Consider the following 18,397-nt stretch of genomic DNA (forward strand, 5'->3'; position numbering starts at 1 on the left):
CTATCTCTTTCTTTCTTTCTCTCTCTCCCCCTTCTCCCACTCTCTCTCCCCATCTCTCTCTCTCAATCCACCCCTTCTCTCCCTCCCCCCCCTTCTCTCTCTCCCCCCCTTCTCTCTTTCTCTCTCTCCCTCTCTCTCCTCTTTTTCTTTTCCTTCTCTGTCTGCATTCCTCTGCTTCTCTTCACCGTAATTAGAAGATCGAAATTTCGGTCTGATATTTTTTGTAAATTAGTAATGATTTGATTCAGTCCAGTTCACTAAAAAGCATGTTTTATAGGCACTGAAGTGTTAAGCGTGTTTATTTTGATGTAATTTTTTTTTTTTTTTAATGGAAAAAAAAAATTAATTTAACATTTATTATTGTTATTTTTATATATTTTTTAATGTTTATCTTTGGGTCCAAATGACCCATTTCACATTTCCAATGTTAAATATAACATCCCCTACTTTATGTGCTCAGCTCAATTTCTCTAACAGACTTTTTATAATCATGTTTAAAAGTCATATTTATATTACTGCATTAATGTTTTGGGTTCTTTTCTCCCTGTAATAGTAACATTGCTCAGTAATGAACACGAGGGTTAATGTTGAGGCAGATGCATCAAGTGGAATTTGAATTGATTCATTGGAATCATTCGCACTCAGTCTGCTCTTTTCATCTTCTTCTTCTTCTTCTTCTTCTTCTTCTTCTTCTTCTTCTTCCGTCCTGCAGGGAACAGCATACAGTGAAGTCAATGCTACAGAAGAGATGTCCACACTGGTCAACTACATTGAACCAGTCAAATTCAAATCCTTTGAAGCAGCAACCAGTGAGTATTGATGTGTGTGTGTGTGTGTGTGTGTGTGTGTGTGCGCGTGCTTTTGTTCTTAATTCTTCACTATAGCCTGATAAATGTGTGTGCTTGTGTTGTCAGAGTTCCTCTATGGTGAAGTATGTATTGTACTGTTATTGATGATAGTTGTTTATTTGTAATTTTTTATGTGGTTAGAAAGGAACAAGTATTTTGAAATGTCATCCTTTGTGGAGACCAAAGGCATGGACACACTGAAGAATTCCCCCATTGAATTTGTGGAGTATCCTTTCCATTTGTGATAGTATATTTACTCATACTCAGCTAATGTCTTGTGTAAGATCATTGTTTGTGCATGACACCATGTCACTGTGAGCGTGTGGTTTTGGTTTTCCTGAACTGTGTGTGTGTTCAGATACAATAAGAAGCAGTTGAGTCGGATCTATCCCAAAGGCACGCGCGTGGACTCCAGTAACTATATGCCTCAGCTTTTCTGGAATGTTGGCTGCCAGATGGTGGCGCTAAACTTCCAGACTCTCGGTGAGTAATCGATGTGATCCCTCTCTATCTATGTAAAGCACCCTGTGGACCTGGACATCACACACTGTTACACTCGTATGTAACAAGCTGTAGATGCTGTGTAAGAGGGAGGTGTTAGAAGTCTAGTTTTTGTTTGCGTGCATCAGTGAGAGGGTTTTAGTCTGTAAACTTCAGTTAATGCACCACTATATTTAATTAAAGCCAACATATTTCAGCCATGTTATGCCGAGGTGTAAATAGAGGGATGTTGTCATTGTTAAACTTTTGAATGCTTTTTCTGATTCTTGTTTTTGACCCCTATTACGCAGGGGTACACTTGAGTGTAGTCTGGAATGAAGTGAAGAAAGATTTTTGACTTTTTTGCATAACACTACAGTGATACTGATCTAGAGCGGTACACTGAACTGATGGATGAACTGAAGAGAGGGAGAGAGAGAGAGGTCGACTTTAAAGCCCACCCACAGAGAAAACTGATCTTGCTAGCAGAAAGGTCTAGCTAGCAGAAAGAGAGACCAATCAGGATACTCTCTCTGTCACTCTCTCACTCTCATCACTCACTCTCTGCTCCTATTGGTCTCTCGCTCGCTCTCAATCAAATCGATTTCCAGGATATTGTGTGGAATTTGCGGTCGCCAGGGAGCCGCTATCAGTATACGGGAGACTCCCGGAACTTCCGCGAGAGGTGGGATGTCTGTTTATGCTGTTATTTATTTTTATATCTTTCTTTTCATGTTACACATGACGCAGACTCGACAGTACTTGGGGGGAAAAATGTGTGAGTCCGTGTCAAGTTCGAGTTCAGATTTACCCGAGTGTGCGTGACAAGTCCGAGTTCATGCATAGTTGGACTCGAGTCCAAGTCCGGGATCGAGTACCCCGACTCTACTTGGCACCTCATCCAGGGTGTCCCCCGCCTCGTGCCCCGAGTCCCCTGAGTCAGACTCCAGGCTCCCCATGACCCTGTGTAGGATAAGCGGTACAGAAAACAGATGGATGGGTTTGCTTGTTAGTTAGAATGTTTGTTAGTATGTTTGTTTGTTAACTCGTTCCAGGCTTCGTAAAGTGCTTTGCATTTAAAAATCCACAAAGTTCAAGCTTATGAATTAAGAAGAGCACACTGTTATATGAAGCGTCTTTTGTGTGTTTGCGTCAGATCTGCCTATGCAGCTAAACATGGGTGTGTTCGAGTATAACGGCCACAGTGGCTACCTGCTCAAGCCTGAGTTCATGAGGCGCGCAGACAAACACTTTGACCCCTTCACTGAGAACATAGTGGATGGCATCGTGGCTAATACTGTCAAGATCAAGGTATTGTGTGTGTGTGTGTTGTGTTTATGTAGTTCATCAAATATTATGGAGAGTCACTATAAGTTTGTGCTGATTTGTATATGTATTTGATGTCTCTTGCACATTTAGATTATGTCCGGTCAGTTTCTGACTGATAAGAAGGTGGGTGTGTATGTTGAGGTGGACATGTTTGGACTGCCTACTGACACCAAGAGGAAGTACCGCACCAAAACCTCTAATAACAACTCGATGGACCCCGTCTGGGAGGAAGAGCCTTTCGTCTTTATTAAGGTCACTACTGTGCAGATATTGTACATATGGTTACATGTCTTATGGATTAGAGCAGTACAAGATATCATTTGTTAAATGTCCTTGTTAATGTTGGTGTTTGTATTACTGCAAATCATAAAAGTCTACAATATGTAGATTGCTAAAGTTTGCATAGGTTGTTGTGAGTGTCGTGAGCAGTCGGAATCGTGATGAATCCATCGTGAAGCCTTCATATTGTGCAACGAACAAATCCTTTTTCCATAACCAAGCTCTAAAACAGCAATGTAATCATTATGCTAGATTTTGTCCATGTTGTTCAAAGTCAACATTAATTTTACACAAGAATGTATGATCCTTTACATTCGCTCTCTCTCTCTGTCTGTCTCTTTCTCTCTCTGTCTCTCTCACTCTCTCTCTCTCTCTGTCTGTCTCTTTCTCCCTCTCTCTCTTTCTCCGTCTGTCTGTCCCTCTCTCTTTCTCCGTCTGTCTGTCCCTCTCTCTCACTCTCTCTCTCTCTGTCTGTCTCTTTCTCCCTCTCTCTCTTTCTCCCTCTGTCCCTCTCTCTCTGTCTCTCTCACTCTCTCTCTCTCTGTCTGTCTCTTTCTCCCTCTCTCTCTTTCTCCCTCTGTCTGTCCCTCTCTCTCTGTCTCTCTCACTCTCTCTCTCTCTCTCTCTCTCTCTTTCTCTCTCTGTCTCTCTCACTCTCTCTCTCTCTCTGTCTGTCTCTTTCTCCCTCTCTCTCTTTCTCCCTCTGTCTGTCCCTCTCTCTCTGTCTCTCTCACTCTCTCTCTCTCTGTCTGTCTCTTTCTCTCTCTGTCTCTCTCACTCTCTCTCTCTCCCTGTCTGTCTCTTTCTCCCTCTCTCTCTTTCTCCCTCTGCCTGTCCCTCTCTCTCTGTCTCTCTCACTCTCTCTCTGTCTGTCTCTTTCTCCCTCTCTCTCTTTCTCCCTCTGCCTGTCCCTCTCTCTCTGTCTCTCTCTCTCTTTCTCTCTCTATCTCTCTCTCTGTAGGTGGTGTTGCCCACACTAGCATCACTAAGAGTAGCTGTCTTTGAAGAGAATGGGAAGTTCGTAGGCCATCGGATCTTACCAGTGGTGGCTTTACGTTCAGGTCAGTGCTAGGTTTGCGACAAATACATGCCTAAAGCCAGTCTTTCAAAAACTTGGCAGTGAGTTGCGGTGAAAACAACTGTAACATGCCCACATGCCTCTAAAATCTTCCTCAATTTCCTGTAGTCCATGCACTATTACCACCTGGAGGAGAAACATTGTCTCGAGCTTAAAAATTGACATTTAACTGGAAAGCGTTTGCTTTGCAGAAGTTAATGAGTATTTCGATGGCATGTAACCCGTTCTACACACAAAAAACACACATATACATGCTTAACTGTGGCCATATTTTGTGATTTTTTTTTAGTGAAGTTGTGTGTACTGTGCGTGTGTGTGTGTGTGTGTGTGTGTTATAGGATACCATTACATTAATCTGAAGAATGAGCTCAATCAGCCACTCCTGCTAGCCTCTCTCTTTGTATACACTGAAGTTCAGGACTACATTCCCAATGAGCACCAAGGTAAGACAGCACTCCATTTACCCCATATCCCATGAGCACCAGCAGGAAACGTCAACTACATTTTCCAGGCCATTTTTACTGAAGTTATATATCTGTATATCTGTCTTGTATGTAGCTTATTTAAAATGTCTTATACGGTATAAGAATACTTTGCAGTACAGTACTGTGCAAAAGTCTCTCTATTGTTTTTTGTTTAGTACAAACTTTGTTATAGACTTTTATTTGATGACTTTTCTACATTATCGAATCAGTACAAAAACATTTTAGATTCCCAAACATTAGTTTTCCAGCACAAAATTAAATGTTACAGAACAATGTTTGTATGTTAGTAAAGAAAGCAGCAGATTATGTAAGAGACACTTTTCAGATAAAAACAAAATGAAGGCTGCTGGGGCTTACTGCAAAAATAAGAAGCAAGTGTGACAGTCAAAGTCTCCAGAAGAACCGTGACTGGTTCTGCAAGATGCTCAGTAAAACTTAATAAAATAAAACTTAATAAAACTAAAAATAAAGCTCATTTCCTTATAAAACTGGACTAATTGTACCCGAGATTACTCATTTTATTTTTAAACGAAAGGGTAACACCAAATATTGACGTTGTTCCATTTATTACCGTTTACTGCTCTTTAGTTTGTTTGATTTTATGTAGAAACATCCAATTGCATTATTTTTGGAGACATTTTTGATCTACAGCATTTCTTTGCATGTGACTTTTGCACAATACGGTACATGTTGCTTCCCAGTACCACTTTCATGTATGGGTGAGTAAATGGATCATAGTACTCAGCAGTTATTTTGAAAGCACTACTGTTTTATTACATTTTAATATTTATAACATTCTAATTTAAAATTGTAATATAAAAATCATTTTTGTTTGACATTTCAGGTTATTTTATAGCGTTAAATCCTATAAATGTGTTCAATCCGATGATAACGTCATGTGTAATATATATAAATCATAGCGGCTGTTTTATGCTGCAATTCATTTGATTATGCATGATTTTCATTTATTCATACACAGGCCTGAATATAAAGCATTTCAAAACATGTATATGTCGAATACATGGAGAAAATTCACATATTGCTACATATTGGTAAATGTTTTGTAAGGGATTTTGTAGTATATCTTTAAGGTTTGCAGCAGTTTGCATTCACAGGAAAAGAAATGCTCTTGAACCTCATCTTGTCTTAGTTCATAACCTTGTGGATGTAAGAGCTTTATTACAGTGGAGTTGTGCAAATTATTGTTGTTCTTCTCAAATTCAATGCAGTGGAGTCCAGAATAACACAAACGGTCTCTTTCTTATTATTGTGTGTGTTTAGAGTATGCCGAGGCTCTGACCAATCCAATCAAGCATGTGCTGGATCAGAGAGAGAGGCAGCTGGCTGTTCTCATTGAGGACAACAACGAGGTCAATAAGGTGTGTGGTAATATTTGATGTACTTTATTATAATATCAACCAATATTGAAACATGTCCTCTGTCTTATCTGCTGTGTGTGTGTGTGTGTGTGTCTGTGTGTTTTCTTGCAGCGAGTCCACGTAAAGCCAGATGAAGGAGAGAAACCGGATTTCAGCATTTCACCTAATGTTGAGTGCACGTTCATTTTGCCTCCAGCGCCCCTCCCACCTGCGGTGGCTGAAGTATTGACTGCTCCAGGTAAAAAAAAAAACAATCACAACACAGTAACATTAAAACTCTTGGCTCCTGCTCATTTGCTGTCATATGTTTTGAGATGAATCCATGTTTTATGAGGTGTGTGTGTTTGTGTATACATATGTGGGCATGTCTGACATGACATACCATCTCCCCTCATGCTTGTATACTGAGTGACCTGCTTCTCACTGTGTGTAATACTTTAGCCCAGAAAGAAGACCTGGTCCTCAATATATTAACAGGTAGGGCATCATCATCACCATCACCATCACCATCATCAAGCTCGGCGCGCTGAACCAGGCCAAATTTCTCTCAATTTGCACTTGTGCGTTTGTATTACAGTGGTAGAGCCTCAGTCCATTGAAGAGCTGAAGCAGCACAAGTCCTATGTGAAATTGTTGAAGAAACAGTGCAAAGAACTGAAGGAGCTCCGCAAGAAGCACCTCAAAAAGGTACACACACAATTTTCCTACGTCAGGACACAATGATCATTTAGCTGGAAAACTGCCAACTGGTGTTTTGATAGAAATGAGTCTAAAAGTAGAACATGTGGACTTAAACAATCTGCTTTTTTTTTTTTTGCTTTATAACATTTAAATATTAGGAATAGCATTCTAACAGTAAAAAAAACTTGTTCTGCTGATTTTAAAGTCCAACCACATTGTATGTGTATATCGTCTGTGTCTGTTAGGTGTGGGCCCTCAGTAAGGAGCAGAAGATGAGATGCAACCAGCTGAACTTGGACATACAGAGACGCAAGAGTCAAGTGGAGAAAAAGCTGCGGCTCAGCGTGAAGAAAAAGTACGTGGGAAATAAAGAAAATTGAAGCAGTTTCACAGTATGTACTTAATGCATTATTTACTGTGTGTGTGTGTGTGTGTTGACAGTGAGCCTGAGGAGTCTGTGAGGACTGAGCTGAGTGCTCTGGAGGTGGAGCTGGAAAAGCAGACCGTGCAACTGAGAGAGTGGCAGATGCAGGAGCTACTTGAACTGCGAAAGAAACAACATCAGCTGGAAAGAGAAAAGAAATATGCTCATCTTGAAGAGGTGCCACACACACACACGCACACACACACACACAGAGTGCTTTGCAGTCTCTATCAGAAACATATTATCATAATAGTACACTAGGTCAGCGACTAAGACTAGGGGAGGTTAGTACAGCATGAAAAGAAAACAAATTAGTCATGGGATTTAAAAAAAAAATAGAATAACTAAGTGCTAATTTAAGTGCATCGTGAAGACATAGGTTTTTAGTCTTCATTTGAAGGCATACAGTGACTCAGTTATTCAGACGGCCAGGCAAATTTATTCCACCACTTGTGTACCAGTACAGAGAAGAGTCTTGATGCACGTGTTCCTTGTACCTTGAGGGATGGTGGGTCCATGCTGCTCCTGTTCTGCAGTCAGTATCGAATTTTTAACCCTTTACTGCATGATGTTGCCAAATGACAACATCATTTTTAATTCATTTTTTATAAAAAATAAAAATTGAGGTAGTAATACAAAACAAAGAGGGCTTTAACTTTGACATAACCAAAAAAAAAAGCCATGTCATGTAACCCAGAAGTGCTGTTTGCACTTCCTTTAGTGAAATCCCATGGCATGGTGAAGGTCATCATTGGAGGGCTCTCAAAATGTGATAAATGTTTTAAACTTTAGGTAAAATTACATAAAGGGAAAAAATGCAGCGCTATCTGATATAAGTGAACATTTATTTTTTGTCATTTCAGCAAGTTTATATATTTCAAATATTCTGTTAAATTGTAAAATGTAATTTTACATGTAATAATGGAACTGTGGTAAGTGCATTCATGTACTGAAACACGCCTACATAGTAAAAAAAAAAACTACACTAGACATCTCTAATCGTATATTTGCTTTTTCTTTCACATTCAAAGTAAGAAACACTGTTGTAGTTTCAGACATTTTGCAATTGCACATTATTTTCAAAATTTTAGGTTTCAAGAGAAAGAATTAAAAAGATACTTCACGCAAAACATGTATGGATTAATTTTTTGTATGTAGTTTAAGTGAGTAAATCCAACCACTTACTTTTTTTTTTTAGAATTGTAATTCCTTTCTAGAAGATATAACTTTTACATGCATACTAGGTGGCAAAAAAAACTACAATTTGTAATCTGGAAAATTGCCCCATTGAACTGATTCAAGTAATAAAGCATTTTTTTAATGTACATGTAATAATTCATGAATGTATTTTTCTCACTTTTTGCTTTTAGAGGTAATCGGATTAATTTTGGTTAAATGCAAAAGAGCAATATATTTCATTTTAGGAAAGCCTGTAGTTTTCAGAAGTTTTATCCTGTTAAGTTTTATCCTACACATATATAGTAGAAGTGCTTTTATTAGTGGAAGCAACATGTTTATTGATCAAATGAATAAAATGAAAAGTCAGCCATTTTTCTTTGTAAATATATCTGAAACTTGAATTAAAAATACTAAACTACAGGGTGTTAAAAAAAAAAAAAAAAAAATGACTGTAATTGAATGACACTGAGCCGTGTTTGTCTCGCTCCTTCACAGTCGTTTAAGAAACTAAAAGTAGTCGCTGAGGATTGCCAGATAAACCAGATCAAGAAACTCAAGGACATATGTGACAAGTAAGCCACATCTCCTCTGCCCATCTATCCTCTCTCTCTCTCTCTCGCTCTCTCTCACACACACATACATACACACTCTTCTCTGTTAGTGTGTATGTGTGTGTAACTTTAACTGTGTTCAACACCTTTCCATCTCACCAGAGAGAAGAAGGAGTTGCAGAAGATTTTAGACAGAAAAAGGCAGAACAGCATTATTGAAGCCAAGAAGGGGGATAAAGACAAGGCTGAGTCGTGAGTAAATTCTCTCTGTAAACAACTCCACTTCCACCTTCCTCAGACCAGCTTATATTCTATCTATTATATCTAATGATTTATTATATCATTCATCCAACTGTCTCCTAAAATCTTTCCTTAGGAAAAATATAAAGTAGGACAGAAAGCAAGGTTTGCAGGGTGACTGAGCCATGGTCACATGACAGTATCTTGCTCTCCATCAATAGTCTCTCTCTCTCTCTCTCTCTCTCTCTCTCTCTCTCTCTCTCTCTCTGTCTGTCTGTCTCTGTCTGTCTCTGTCTCAAGGGAAGTGAACGAGATAAATAAAAAGCATATCCAGGACTCCGTGAATTCACTGCGCAAGGTGAGTGTTTTTTTTCTTCATATATTTCAAATGAAGTCTCCTGTCAAAGTAGAAACACATCTCTCTCCATGTAGCCTTGCTGTCACAGATATAAATATACTGTATGTAGGGCAGGGTGATCGAGGAAACATTTTATATCAGGGTTTCTTGTATCAAAATATTGGTTTTGTATAGTGTACCTAATTTTTAAAAAAATGAAAGTCTGAAAACTAACATGCAGTGACTTTAAACTTTAAGTTTAATTGACTTGAAACTTGGTCTCATTTACAATTGTAAATGTAAAAGGTACTGATGACGGTGCAAAAAAAAAAAGCAAGAAAAAAAAGCTAATTTTCTCCAAATCCTATTTAGTCCAATAATTATTTCCTAGCTAGCTCTGTCTTAATTTGGTTTCTTGTGTAGATTTGAGGGACATGATCAGTCTGTTTGTTTATGTGGTACCTGAATGTGATGCCTGACTAATGCTGGACAGATCCCTAATTGCACATGTGGTCAGAATGGTATAATAACACTGTGGCAGCACTTTTGTGAAACTTGTGCATTAACTACGGTACCAGTCAACAGTCCCTATTCAATTATTATTCACAAGACATTGAATGCCACAAGCATAAATCAGCGTTAAATTCAGTCCCTCCAGGATTGTAAGGATAAACTCCATACAGCGAAATCCTGTATGGAGTGATGAAAGCCGGACAAACACTCGTGCTTCACAACAAGTTTTAAAGTAATGTTTCAAGGCAACTACACGCCACTGTATAAATTCCTTCCACTGTCTTAATTTGACTAGTTTTTCAGCACCACTGCATGCATGTCAGCTTTAATTAAAAAAAAATTCTCCTTCCAGTTGGATGAAACTCAGGAGAAACGGCAGGAGAAGCTGAAGAACCAGCAGAGAGAGCTCTTACAGAAAATAGACGAGGAGCAACCACTGGTCTGTCCATCCTGCTCTTCTTTCATGCGCGCGCACACACTTGTCGTGCTCCTCTTTGGCTTATTGTTTACTTTATTTCCATCCCTCATGCCGAGCGTATTTCTCACTGCAGCACCGGCTACGATTGGAGCGCGACTGCGACGCCGAGCTCGAGCGCTTACCCGAGGAGATCTGCTGCTACCTGCAGGGCGAGCTAGAGAGCAAAGGCCTGCGCAACGATGCCCTGTTGGGCCAACTATCCAACCACAACAGTGCTGGCTCGGGCCCACCCTCCAACTGCAGCACGCCCCCTTTCAACTCGCCCTATCACAACTCAAGCCTGGATAACAGCACAGCCTCGCTGGGCGACTCCTCATCCTCCAGCACCATCACGTCTGAATCGGAGCTCACGGCCATCTAACTCCTACTTTATCACTCCTGTCTCATCATGCCATTTTTCTCACTGGATTACGGTGATAGAAGTAGTATTACTGAAAGGTGTTTAAATGTTTTTAAAGGATTTCAGTAATGTTTTATTTGTCACATACCCCCTTTGTAGTTCGCATCTTTTTTTAATTTTTTAATTATTTTTTTTTTCTTTTAACCAAAGTTCTTTTGGATTGTTCTCTTGCTTTAACCATAAAATATATACCCATGTCTGTGTTAAGCACTTGTGGAATGGAGGGAAAGTTGTTTGTTTTGTTTTTAAACAAGAGAGACTCTTATTTATTTCTGTGGTATGATATGATGGAGATGGGAGCGTTCACTGTAGTGCTCTGCATTGTCCAGCAGGTGGCAGTGTGGCTTTAGTGGTGGAGTGAGTTTAGTGACTGGGAGTTACGAACGCAAGGCGTAATCTGAATGGTACTTGTTTACATAATAATGCACAGATGGGCAATCCTATAAGCCAGGCCATCATCTCTCCTCCCTACGGGACTATAAAGTTAATTCCCACTGCATATTTCTGCAGCGTCCGAAACACATCACCGTAATTGATATTGTGTGTGTGTGTGTGTGTGTGTGTGTGTGTGTGTGTGTGTGTGTGTGTTTGGTGGGCCTTGGGGGGTGCAAGAGAAAGATTATGGATGTGATGAATATTGTTTTGTTTTTGTCTTTTTCCAGTAATGCATAGTTCCCCCTCCCCCGTCTCCCCCATCCTCCTTTATCCCACCATCACTCCATATATATGTCTCTCTCGTTCCTTACAGCTCTGTGTGCGGTGTGGCTTAATCTAATCCCTGCTCTAATTCTGTGTGTAATTGGTGTGCCAATCCCATGCACTGCACTTCCAAAACCACTTCCGTTCAGGAAACTGGACGTTGTTTCTGTTGTTCATGTCAACTCTTCACACTCTGAATAATTCGCTAATTCCTGGTGCTTGGTTTAATAGAATGTGAAGCTAGAAGAGTGTGTGGTATGAGGGGTCAGGTGTAGCCAGTTTTAGCCATGTTACCGTACATACATGAACGTGCAGTACGTGTGTATACGTTTATAGGGTTCAACTCGTTTTATCTTAGAACTTTTAATGTATTCGCATTTTAGGTTGGGTCTCAAATGGGGATCTGGTTTTTCTGAACCTGTAGTTCATCTCCATTATGCTTTCTTCTTCTCGCTGGCAATTCAAAGAGGCTCCAGAGACGGCAGGTCATATTTCCTCATCGGCCCGTATAAATGAGGGCTCTGGATCGGCCAGACGACTTATTACAATTGCACTTTTGGATGGAATGGGGTTGTTTACTATGAATGGGGGAAAAAATAAGCCAGTAGGCTACAGAATTCCAATTGCAGGGAGGCAGAATATAGCAGCTTCAACAGATGTGTTTTAGAAATGAAGGGATACATCAATCCCACATGGGGCTGCCACTAGCTTGAACCTATGGATTAGTGTTGAATCGGATTTGACATAGTTACCAATCTGTTCCACGCGTATTTATATCGTGCTCCATCACGCCCTGTTGTGTTTCACATCACATTGCAACAGATCCTCACTCCCCGCCCCCCAGCCCCACCCCCACCCCACCCCACCCCAGAGAATCAGCTTGGTTACTTAGAGCATGCTAGTATCAGATTAGTTAGAAATTGATGTGAAAATGAAAAAATGGGATAGGTACATCTTTATGGAAAACCTTTGGATATTTTAAGCTAGCCAAAAATGATTTCTAACAATATGTTGATTACAATATGCTTAGTGGTTAGCGAATTTGCCTCGCACCTCCAATGGTTCAAACCCTGACTCCACCCTGTGTCCACAAAACTTGCATGTTCTTCCTGTGCTTCGGGGGTTTCCTCCGTGTACTCTGGTTTCCTCCCCCAGTCAAACGACATGTATTGTAGGCTGATTGGCATTTCCAAATTGTCCGTAGTGTGTGAGTCTGTGTGTGATTGTGCCCTGCGATGGGTTGGTACTCCGTCCAGGGTGTCCCCCGTTTTGTGCCCGGAGTTCCATGGGACAGACTCCAGGCTCCCCTGTGTAGGATAAGCGGTATGGAAAATGGATGGATAGATGTTGATTACAACATGTGTCATGCTTTGCACATATTTTTCACTTGCATAGTAAACCAAAAGTCTAGACTGAATAGTCTGTCTAGCCTGAGCCTCTGTTTCCAACCTGTGAGCACACTCTCATTCCCTAAAATCCCTGCACCTTTTCCTCTTGTCCTCAGTGTTGTTCTCTTGGTTAGCGGAAACCGTGGATGCGTTCTGACTCGTGGACAGATGGCCGAGCTCCAGCGAGCTCTCTAGGCCGACACTTCCACTCCACCCACTGTACCAAAGTCAAAAACACACTGCTCCATTGCTTTTTAATCACAATCGAATGAGCTCCTGTAACGCAGTGACAGTCCGAGTGTGATATGGGCCCTAATGGAGCGCTTCCACACTTCATTATGAGAGAAGGATCAGACCTTGCAGTGTGTGAGATTCTAAGTGGTAATGTGCGCAGTTAGTGTTAGTAGCTATTACCGGGACCATTTGTTTGGGATGATTGTTGAGTAAATAATGTTGGGACGGTGCAGGCATTACTAGCTCACACTGAGAGGGGAAAAGCTTGTTGTAAATTTTGAAGAATATAAAGTGTACGCTCTGTGTGTGGGTGTGTATGTGTGAGAGAGAATGTATGAGGATGCAGTGGAGCGCTTGAGCTCTACAGGCCACCTTGAGGTCTTTATTATGTTAGTATGGGGTGTTTAAAGCTTTAAAATTCTAAACAGGAGCAATGGTACTTTTTGTCAAGTGCTGTCTAATGATGTACGATGAGGATCATTGTTGTACATGTTGATTTTTAAAAAGACTTTGATTTGTGTATCTGATATGGTCTGGACATGTATTGTTATGTCAGACTAGTGAAATATCAATGATTACAGTGTGTCTGGATCGTATTAATCAGACGTATGTAGTTTTATGTGTATTCTACTACTGACTAGAGTTGGGGATAAGGATAATATCAGCTGCGTGTCTGTGTGAGTTCTTGTGAATATGGTTTTACACCTGATTAGAAACTTCATAATATGTCAAAGATGTCGGGCATCTAAGGGATTGTCCCCAAGTTTCCACACACACACTGATCATTTCCTTAACCCCTCAAACTGTCGTCTGCTGCCTGTCTGTCTAAGCAGAAAAACACCTCGATATGAGCACCCGAACATGCTCATCTATCTGTTTTTATTATTTTACACATTTTATCTCAAGTCGTACCTGGCACAGATGATATTCATCCTCTAAACTTGGTCCTCGCTTCACCTCACCTCTGTATTTAACTATGCTAGTGACACTAAAGTGAGCATGTATTTCTTACAAAGTGAGGACCTTGTAAATCTTTTACCTTTTTATATTTTATGGACAATTCCCTAAATTCATTCATACTCCTATTTACATATTTACCCATGTCCTTATTGGTGCACTTTTATGTTCTCTTTGGTTTTTACAGCTTTTATGTACAACCCCAATTCCAAAAAAGTTGGGGCGCTGTGTAAAATGTAAATAAATGTAAATAATAACAGAATGCAATGATTTGCAAAGCTCATAAACCTATATGTTCTTCACAATAGCACATAAAAAAACATAGCACATGTTTAAACTGAGTAACTGTCCCATTCTAAGAAAAAAAAAAAAGGTTATTTTGAATTTCATGGCCGCAACACGGGGCAAAAAACAGGCTGGAAAAGTAAATGTTAGTAAAAAAAAACAACAAAAAAACAAAACTGAATGTTAATTGGCAACAGGTCAGTATCCTGACTGGGTATCTTTGCATGATAGAGCTTTAACCAGCGTTTGTGGATGGTACGGTGAACTGTGTTCACAGACAGTGAGTTCGGGAGGTGTTTCTGAACCCATGCAATGATTTCCATTACAGAATCGTGCCTGTTTTTAATGCAGTGCTGCCTGAGGGCCTGAAGATCACGGGCATGCAGTATTGATTTTCACCCTTGTCTCTTCCTTGCACACAGAGATTTCTCCAGATTCTCTGAATGTACTGTAGATGATGAGATATTCATAGTTTTCACAATTTTACATTGAGGAACATTATTCTGAAATTGTTCCACAAATTGTAGATTGATGAACCTCTGCCCATCTTTACTTCTGAGAGACTCTGCCTCTCTAAGAGACTCTTTTTATACCCAATCATGTTACTGTCCTGTTGCCAATTAACCTAATTAGTTGCAAAATGTTCCTTCAGCTGTTTCTTTTTAGTAACACTTACTTTTCCAGCCTTTTGTTGCCTCCGTCCAAACATTTTTTGAGACATGTTGCGGCCATCAGATTCAAAATGACCTTTTTTTTTTTTTTTCTTTAAACCATATATTCACTCCATATAAACAAAAGTTTGATATGTTTTCTATGTTCTACTGTGAATAACATGAGTTTATGAGATTTGCAAATCATTGCATTCTGGTTTTATTTACATTTATTTACATTTTACACAGTGTCTCAACTTTTTTGGAATTGGGTTTGTATTAGAAAGATATTGCAAGCAGATTTTTATATCGATCCTTTAGATCCAGGTACAGTAGTCGGTACAGTGTGCAAGTAAATATTTCAGTTTTGATTTTGCCCAGTGATTACTTTGTCTGAAAAAGAGAGCAGGGGTTGAGTAATACTGTGGAATTATTTTTATTTACTAAATATGGAGTTTAGTGCCACAGCATATTCAGCTTGTATGGTGAACATAAACACTTTGCCAAGGGCTAATTTTATTTCGCCTCAAGTCGCAGCTTTAACCAAGTATATGTGGTATATGTTTTTCTGCTTTTCCACTGTCTCTCTCTTTCCATTATTCTTTTCGTTCGGTATCTTTCTTACTGAAACACTGTATGTAGAGAACGTACTGCTTTGCCTTGTGAAAGGGAAAATCATTACTTTGGATGTAATTTTTATTTCCTCAATAAATGATATACTTAACTGTACATTCAATAAAAAAAACGAATTTTGTCAAGACATTTAGCACTCACTGCATGTTTCACTTCTTTTTTTAATCTAAAGTTAAGTTATGAAATCTTGTAGGTTTCCCTTCAGCATTGCAAAAAAAAAAAAAACACGTTAGGGTCATTCCATCTCATGTGGTCCAATAATCATTTTTTTTGAGTGATTGCTTCTATTGTAAAATCACCAAAATTTTGGTTATACAACTGTTTACGGAAACCACAATATCTAGGCTCAGAAGTCACTTACTGCTTTTATCACAGGAGAAACAACACCATAGCTCTCTATATGACATTGTTCATTTGTAAAACACCTAACTGAACACTGTAAAACTATATTTGGAGAAAAATCTATTCACGCTTACAAACTGTAGACCTGTATCAACATGATAGATCAGGCTAGTGCTTCAAATTTGGCCCTCGAGGTCTACTGTCCTGCAGAGTTTACCTCCAACCTCAAACTCACAAATTTTACAGCAGAATGCTACTATAGAGGACTAATTTCTGTGAAAATTTCAGGTTTGTATCTGGTCCCCCAGCAGTGATAATCAACCCAAAAGTTCTGAGATTTTTTTAATCGCACTTTCTCACCCCCATAAAAATAATAATAAAGAAGTCTCAAACCTGAAATGCTCTGACTGCACACTATACTTACCTGTGTACCTACTAAAAAATAAGATGGAGATTTGATCCCTTCGCATTATAAATTGACCCTAAAAGTGGAACTGTGAGCAATCTTGAACATTACATTTGGACCTAAGTTCTAAGTTTAAGGAACAAGAAAGTGCAAAATGTTTATATACATATACCCACACATTGCATTGTGCTGTAAAGATCAGTTTTTGTTCCAATGAGCTAGGCCCATCCTGAGCCGAGATATTGATGTTTCCATAAACAGCCGTGTAACCAAAATTTGTTGTGTGCTATGACAAAGATCATAGATCGTCGTAGTTAAACCAAGTAAAAAAAATTAAAAAATTACAAATGGTGATTTTTGCAATGCCAATACTCAAATAAAAAAAGGAAAATATAAAAACAGTCGAGCAACCTGCACTGGACCATTTGAGATAGAATGTCCCCTTACCAAGTGAAAATATCTTGAATATAGTTTAATTTATCTGGTATTTTTTATTATGAGATAATTAAACCTATGACTAGACATTATTACTCATTTCAAGCCTGTATTTTTTTATTCTATTGGTAGATAATTGTGCTGCTTTTTAGAAATCGATGCTTAAAATTAGTCAAATTATCTGCAAATAGAACAATAGACTATTTCAAGCCTGAAATGAGTACAAATAGGTTTGAAATAGGTTTAATAATCTTAAACAGATATTAAATGAAAACCTGACTGCCTCTCCCAGAAAGCTTAAAATAGGCCGTGGTTGGATCTTACAGCAGGACAATGATCCAAAACATACATCAAAATCAACACAAAAATGGTTTACTGACCACAAAATCAACATCCTGCCATGGCCATCCCAGTCCCCTGACCTGAGCCCCATAGAAAACCTGTGGGGTGAACTGAAGAGGAGAATCCACCAGCATGGACCTTGAAATGTGAAGGATCTGGAGAGATTCTGTATGGAGGAACGGTCTCAAATCCCTTGCCATGTATTCTCCAACCACATCAGGCGTTATAGGAGAAGACTCAGAACTGTTATCATGGCAAAGGGAGGTAGCACAAAGTATTGACTAAAAGGGTGCCAATAATTGTTGCACACCTATATTTAACAATAATTTTTTTTTGATAAACCTCTGTTGTGTTTGCAATTGTTTGACATCCATGACAGCAGAGTATTTTTGTGAATGTTTTGAACAAAAGATCAAAAGGTTAAAAAGTAAAGACAATTTTTCACAGTCTTCTTTGCTAATATATACCAAGGGTGCCAATATTAGTGGAGGACACTGTATACTTTATTGAGTATTAGTGAAACTGAACTTGTACTCTCAATTAATTACGTTTTATGTAAAAGTATGTTTGTGCTTTGTACATTTTTACATTTATGGCATTCCATTTTTATTTAGACCTTCAAAGGACTCATGAAGGTCTCATCTGCTCTCATCCAACCAATGACTGTACACTACACATCAGTAGAATCCTGCATATTTTATTTATTTGCATTTTATTTGAATTTTATTTTTATCCAATCAAATTCATCAATGTAGAAAAAAACAATTGTCCGAATTTTCTCGTGTGACATGACCTACTTAATTCCATCAGTCAAAATCATTTACATTTTACGTTTAATACTTGTGTACCTTTAAGAGTAGCCACTTTTTGAGTTTCACTTTGGACACGTCCACGTTGATTTTAGTACGATTTGGACATATCTATACTTTCACTTTACTATAAATTTTCATTCTTCAATCCGCTGTAGTCATCTGAGTCAAGACTTACGTTCCTCACTCTTATAACTGTACGAGGGAGTTTCTTATTAGTCTACTGAACGATTCATATTAGTTACTTAATCTCATGCTTTAAGATGAAACAAAAACCTAATAACTGAATAATAAGCCAAGAGTTTCTGAGGTTAGAATTTTTCAGGCACTTCACTGTAAATGAGTCAGTGTGCAAGTGTTTTTAGATAACTACCCAGTACTTTGGAGTAGCACGCTCAGTTTATTTAGAACATTTACATTTACCAAAGTTTCCAAATACAGTGCATTATCTACTGAGGCACAATCTTTAGTGATACTTTCTGACCTTTCCATGTTGAGTGTCATGTGTCATGTCATTCTACCCTGATGAAACTGGA

At 39.0% G+C, this 18,397-nt stretch overlaps 1 protein-coding gene across 4 annotated transcripts in view; it reads left to right on the forward strand.

Moving 5' to 3' along the window:
- The window catches only part of plcb3 (phospholipase C, beta 3 (phosphatidylinositol-specific)), a 76,815-nt gene extending 61,161 nt beyond the window's left edge, over positions 1 to 15,654 (forward strand). For all 4 annotated transcript variants that reach the window (XM_053681403.1, XM_053681402.1, XM_053681404.1 and 1 more), the window contains 18 exons: positions 713 to 809; positions 990 to 1,074; positions 1,207 to 1,331; positions 2,485 to 2,639; positions 2,748 to 2,909; positions 3,898 to 3,997; positions 4,353 to 4,457; positions 5,781 to 5,878; positions 5,990 to 6,116; positions 6,320 to 6,355; positions 6,456 to 6,565; positions 6,805 to 6,914; positions 7,001 to 7,160; positions 8,658 to 8,734; positions 8,876 to 8,965; positions 9,254 to 9,311; positions 10,156 to 10,242; positions 10,355 to 15,654. In XM_053681403.1, coding sequence (XP_053537378.1) covers positions 713 to 809; positions 990 to 1,074; positions 1,207 to 1,331; positions 2,485 to 2,639; positions 2,748 to 2,909; positions 3,898 to 3,997; positions 4,353 to 4,457; positions 5,781 to 5,878; positions 5,990 to 6,116; positions 6,320 to 6,355; positions 6,456 to 6,565; positions 6,805 to 6,914; positions 7,001 to 7,160; positions 8,658 to 8,734; positions 8,876 to 8,965; positions 9,254 to 9,311; positions 10,156 to 10,242; positions 10,355 to 10,642 — 2,070 coding nt within the window. In that variant the 3' untranslated portion in view covers positions 10,643 to 15,654. The remainder of the gene's footprint in view (positions 1 to 712; positions 810 to 989; positions 1,075 to 1,206; positions 1,332 to 2,484; positions 2,640 to 2,747; positions 2,910 to 3,897; positions 3,998 to 4,352; positions 4,458 to 5,780; positions 5,879 to 5,989; positions 6,117 to 6,319; positions 6,356 to 6,455; positions 6,566 to 6,804; positions 6,915 to 7,000; positions 7,161 to 8,657; positions 8,735 to 8,875; positions 8,966 to 9,253; positions 9,312 to 10,155; positions 10,243 to 10,354) is intronic.
- Positions 15,655 to 18,397: the final 2,743 nt, after the last annotated feature.

This window comes from Ictalurus punctatus, chromosome 7 (assembly GCF_001660625.3).
Source record: "Ictalurus punctatus breed USDA103 chromosome 7, Coco_2.0, whole genome shotgun sequence".
Taxonomy (NCBI): domain Eukaryota; kingdom Metazoa; phylum Chordata; class Actinopteri; order Siluriformes; family Ictaluridae; genus Ictalurus; species Ictalurus punctatus.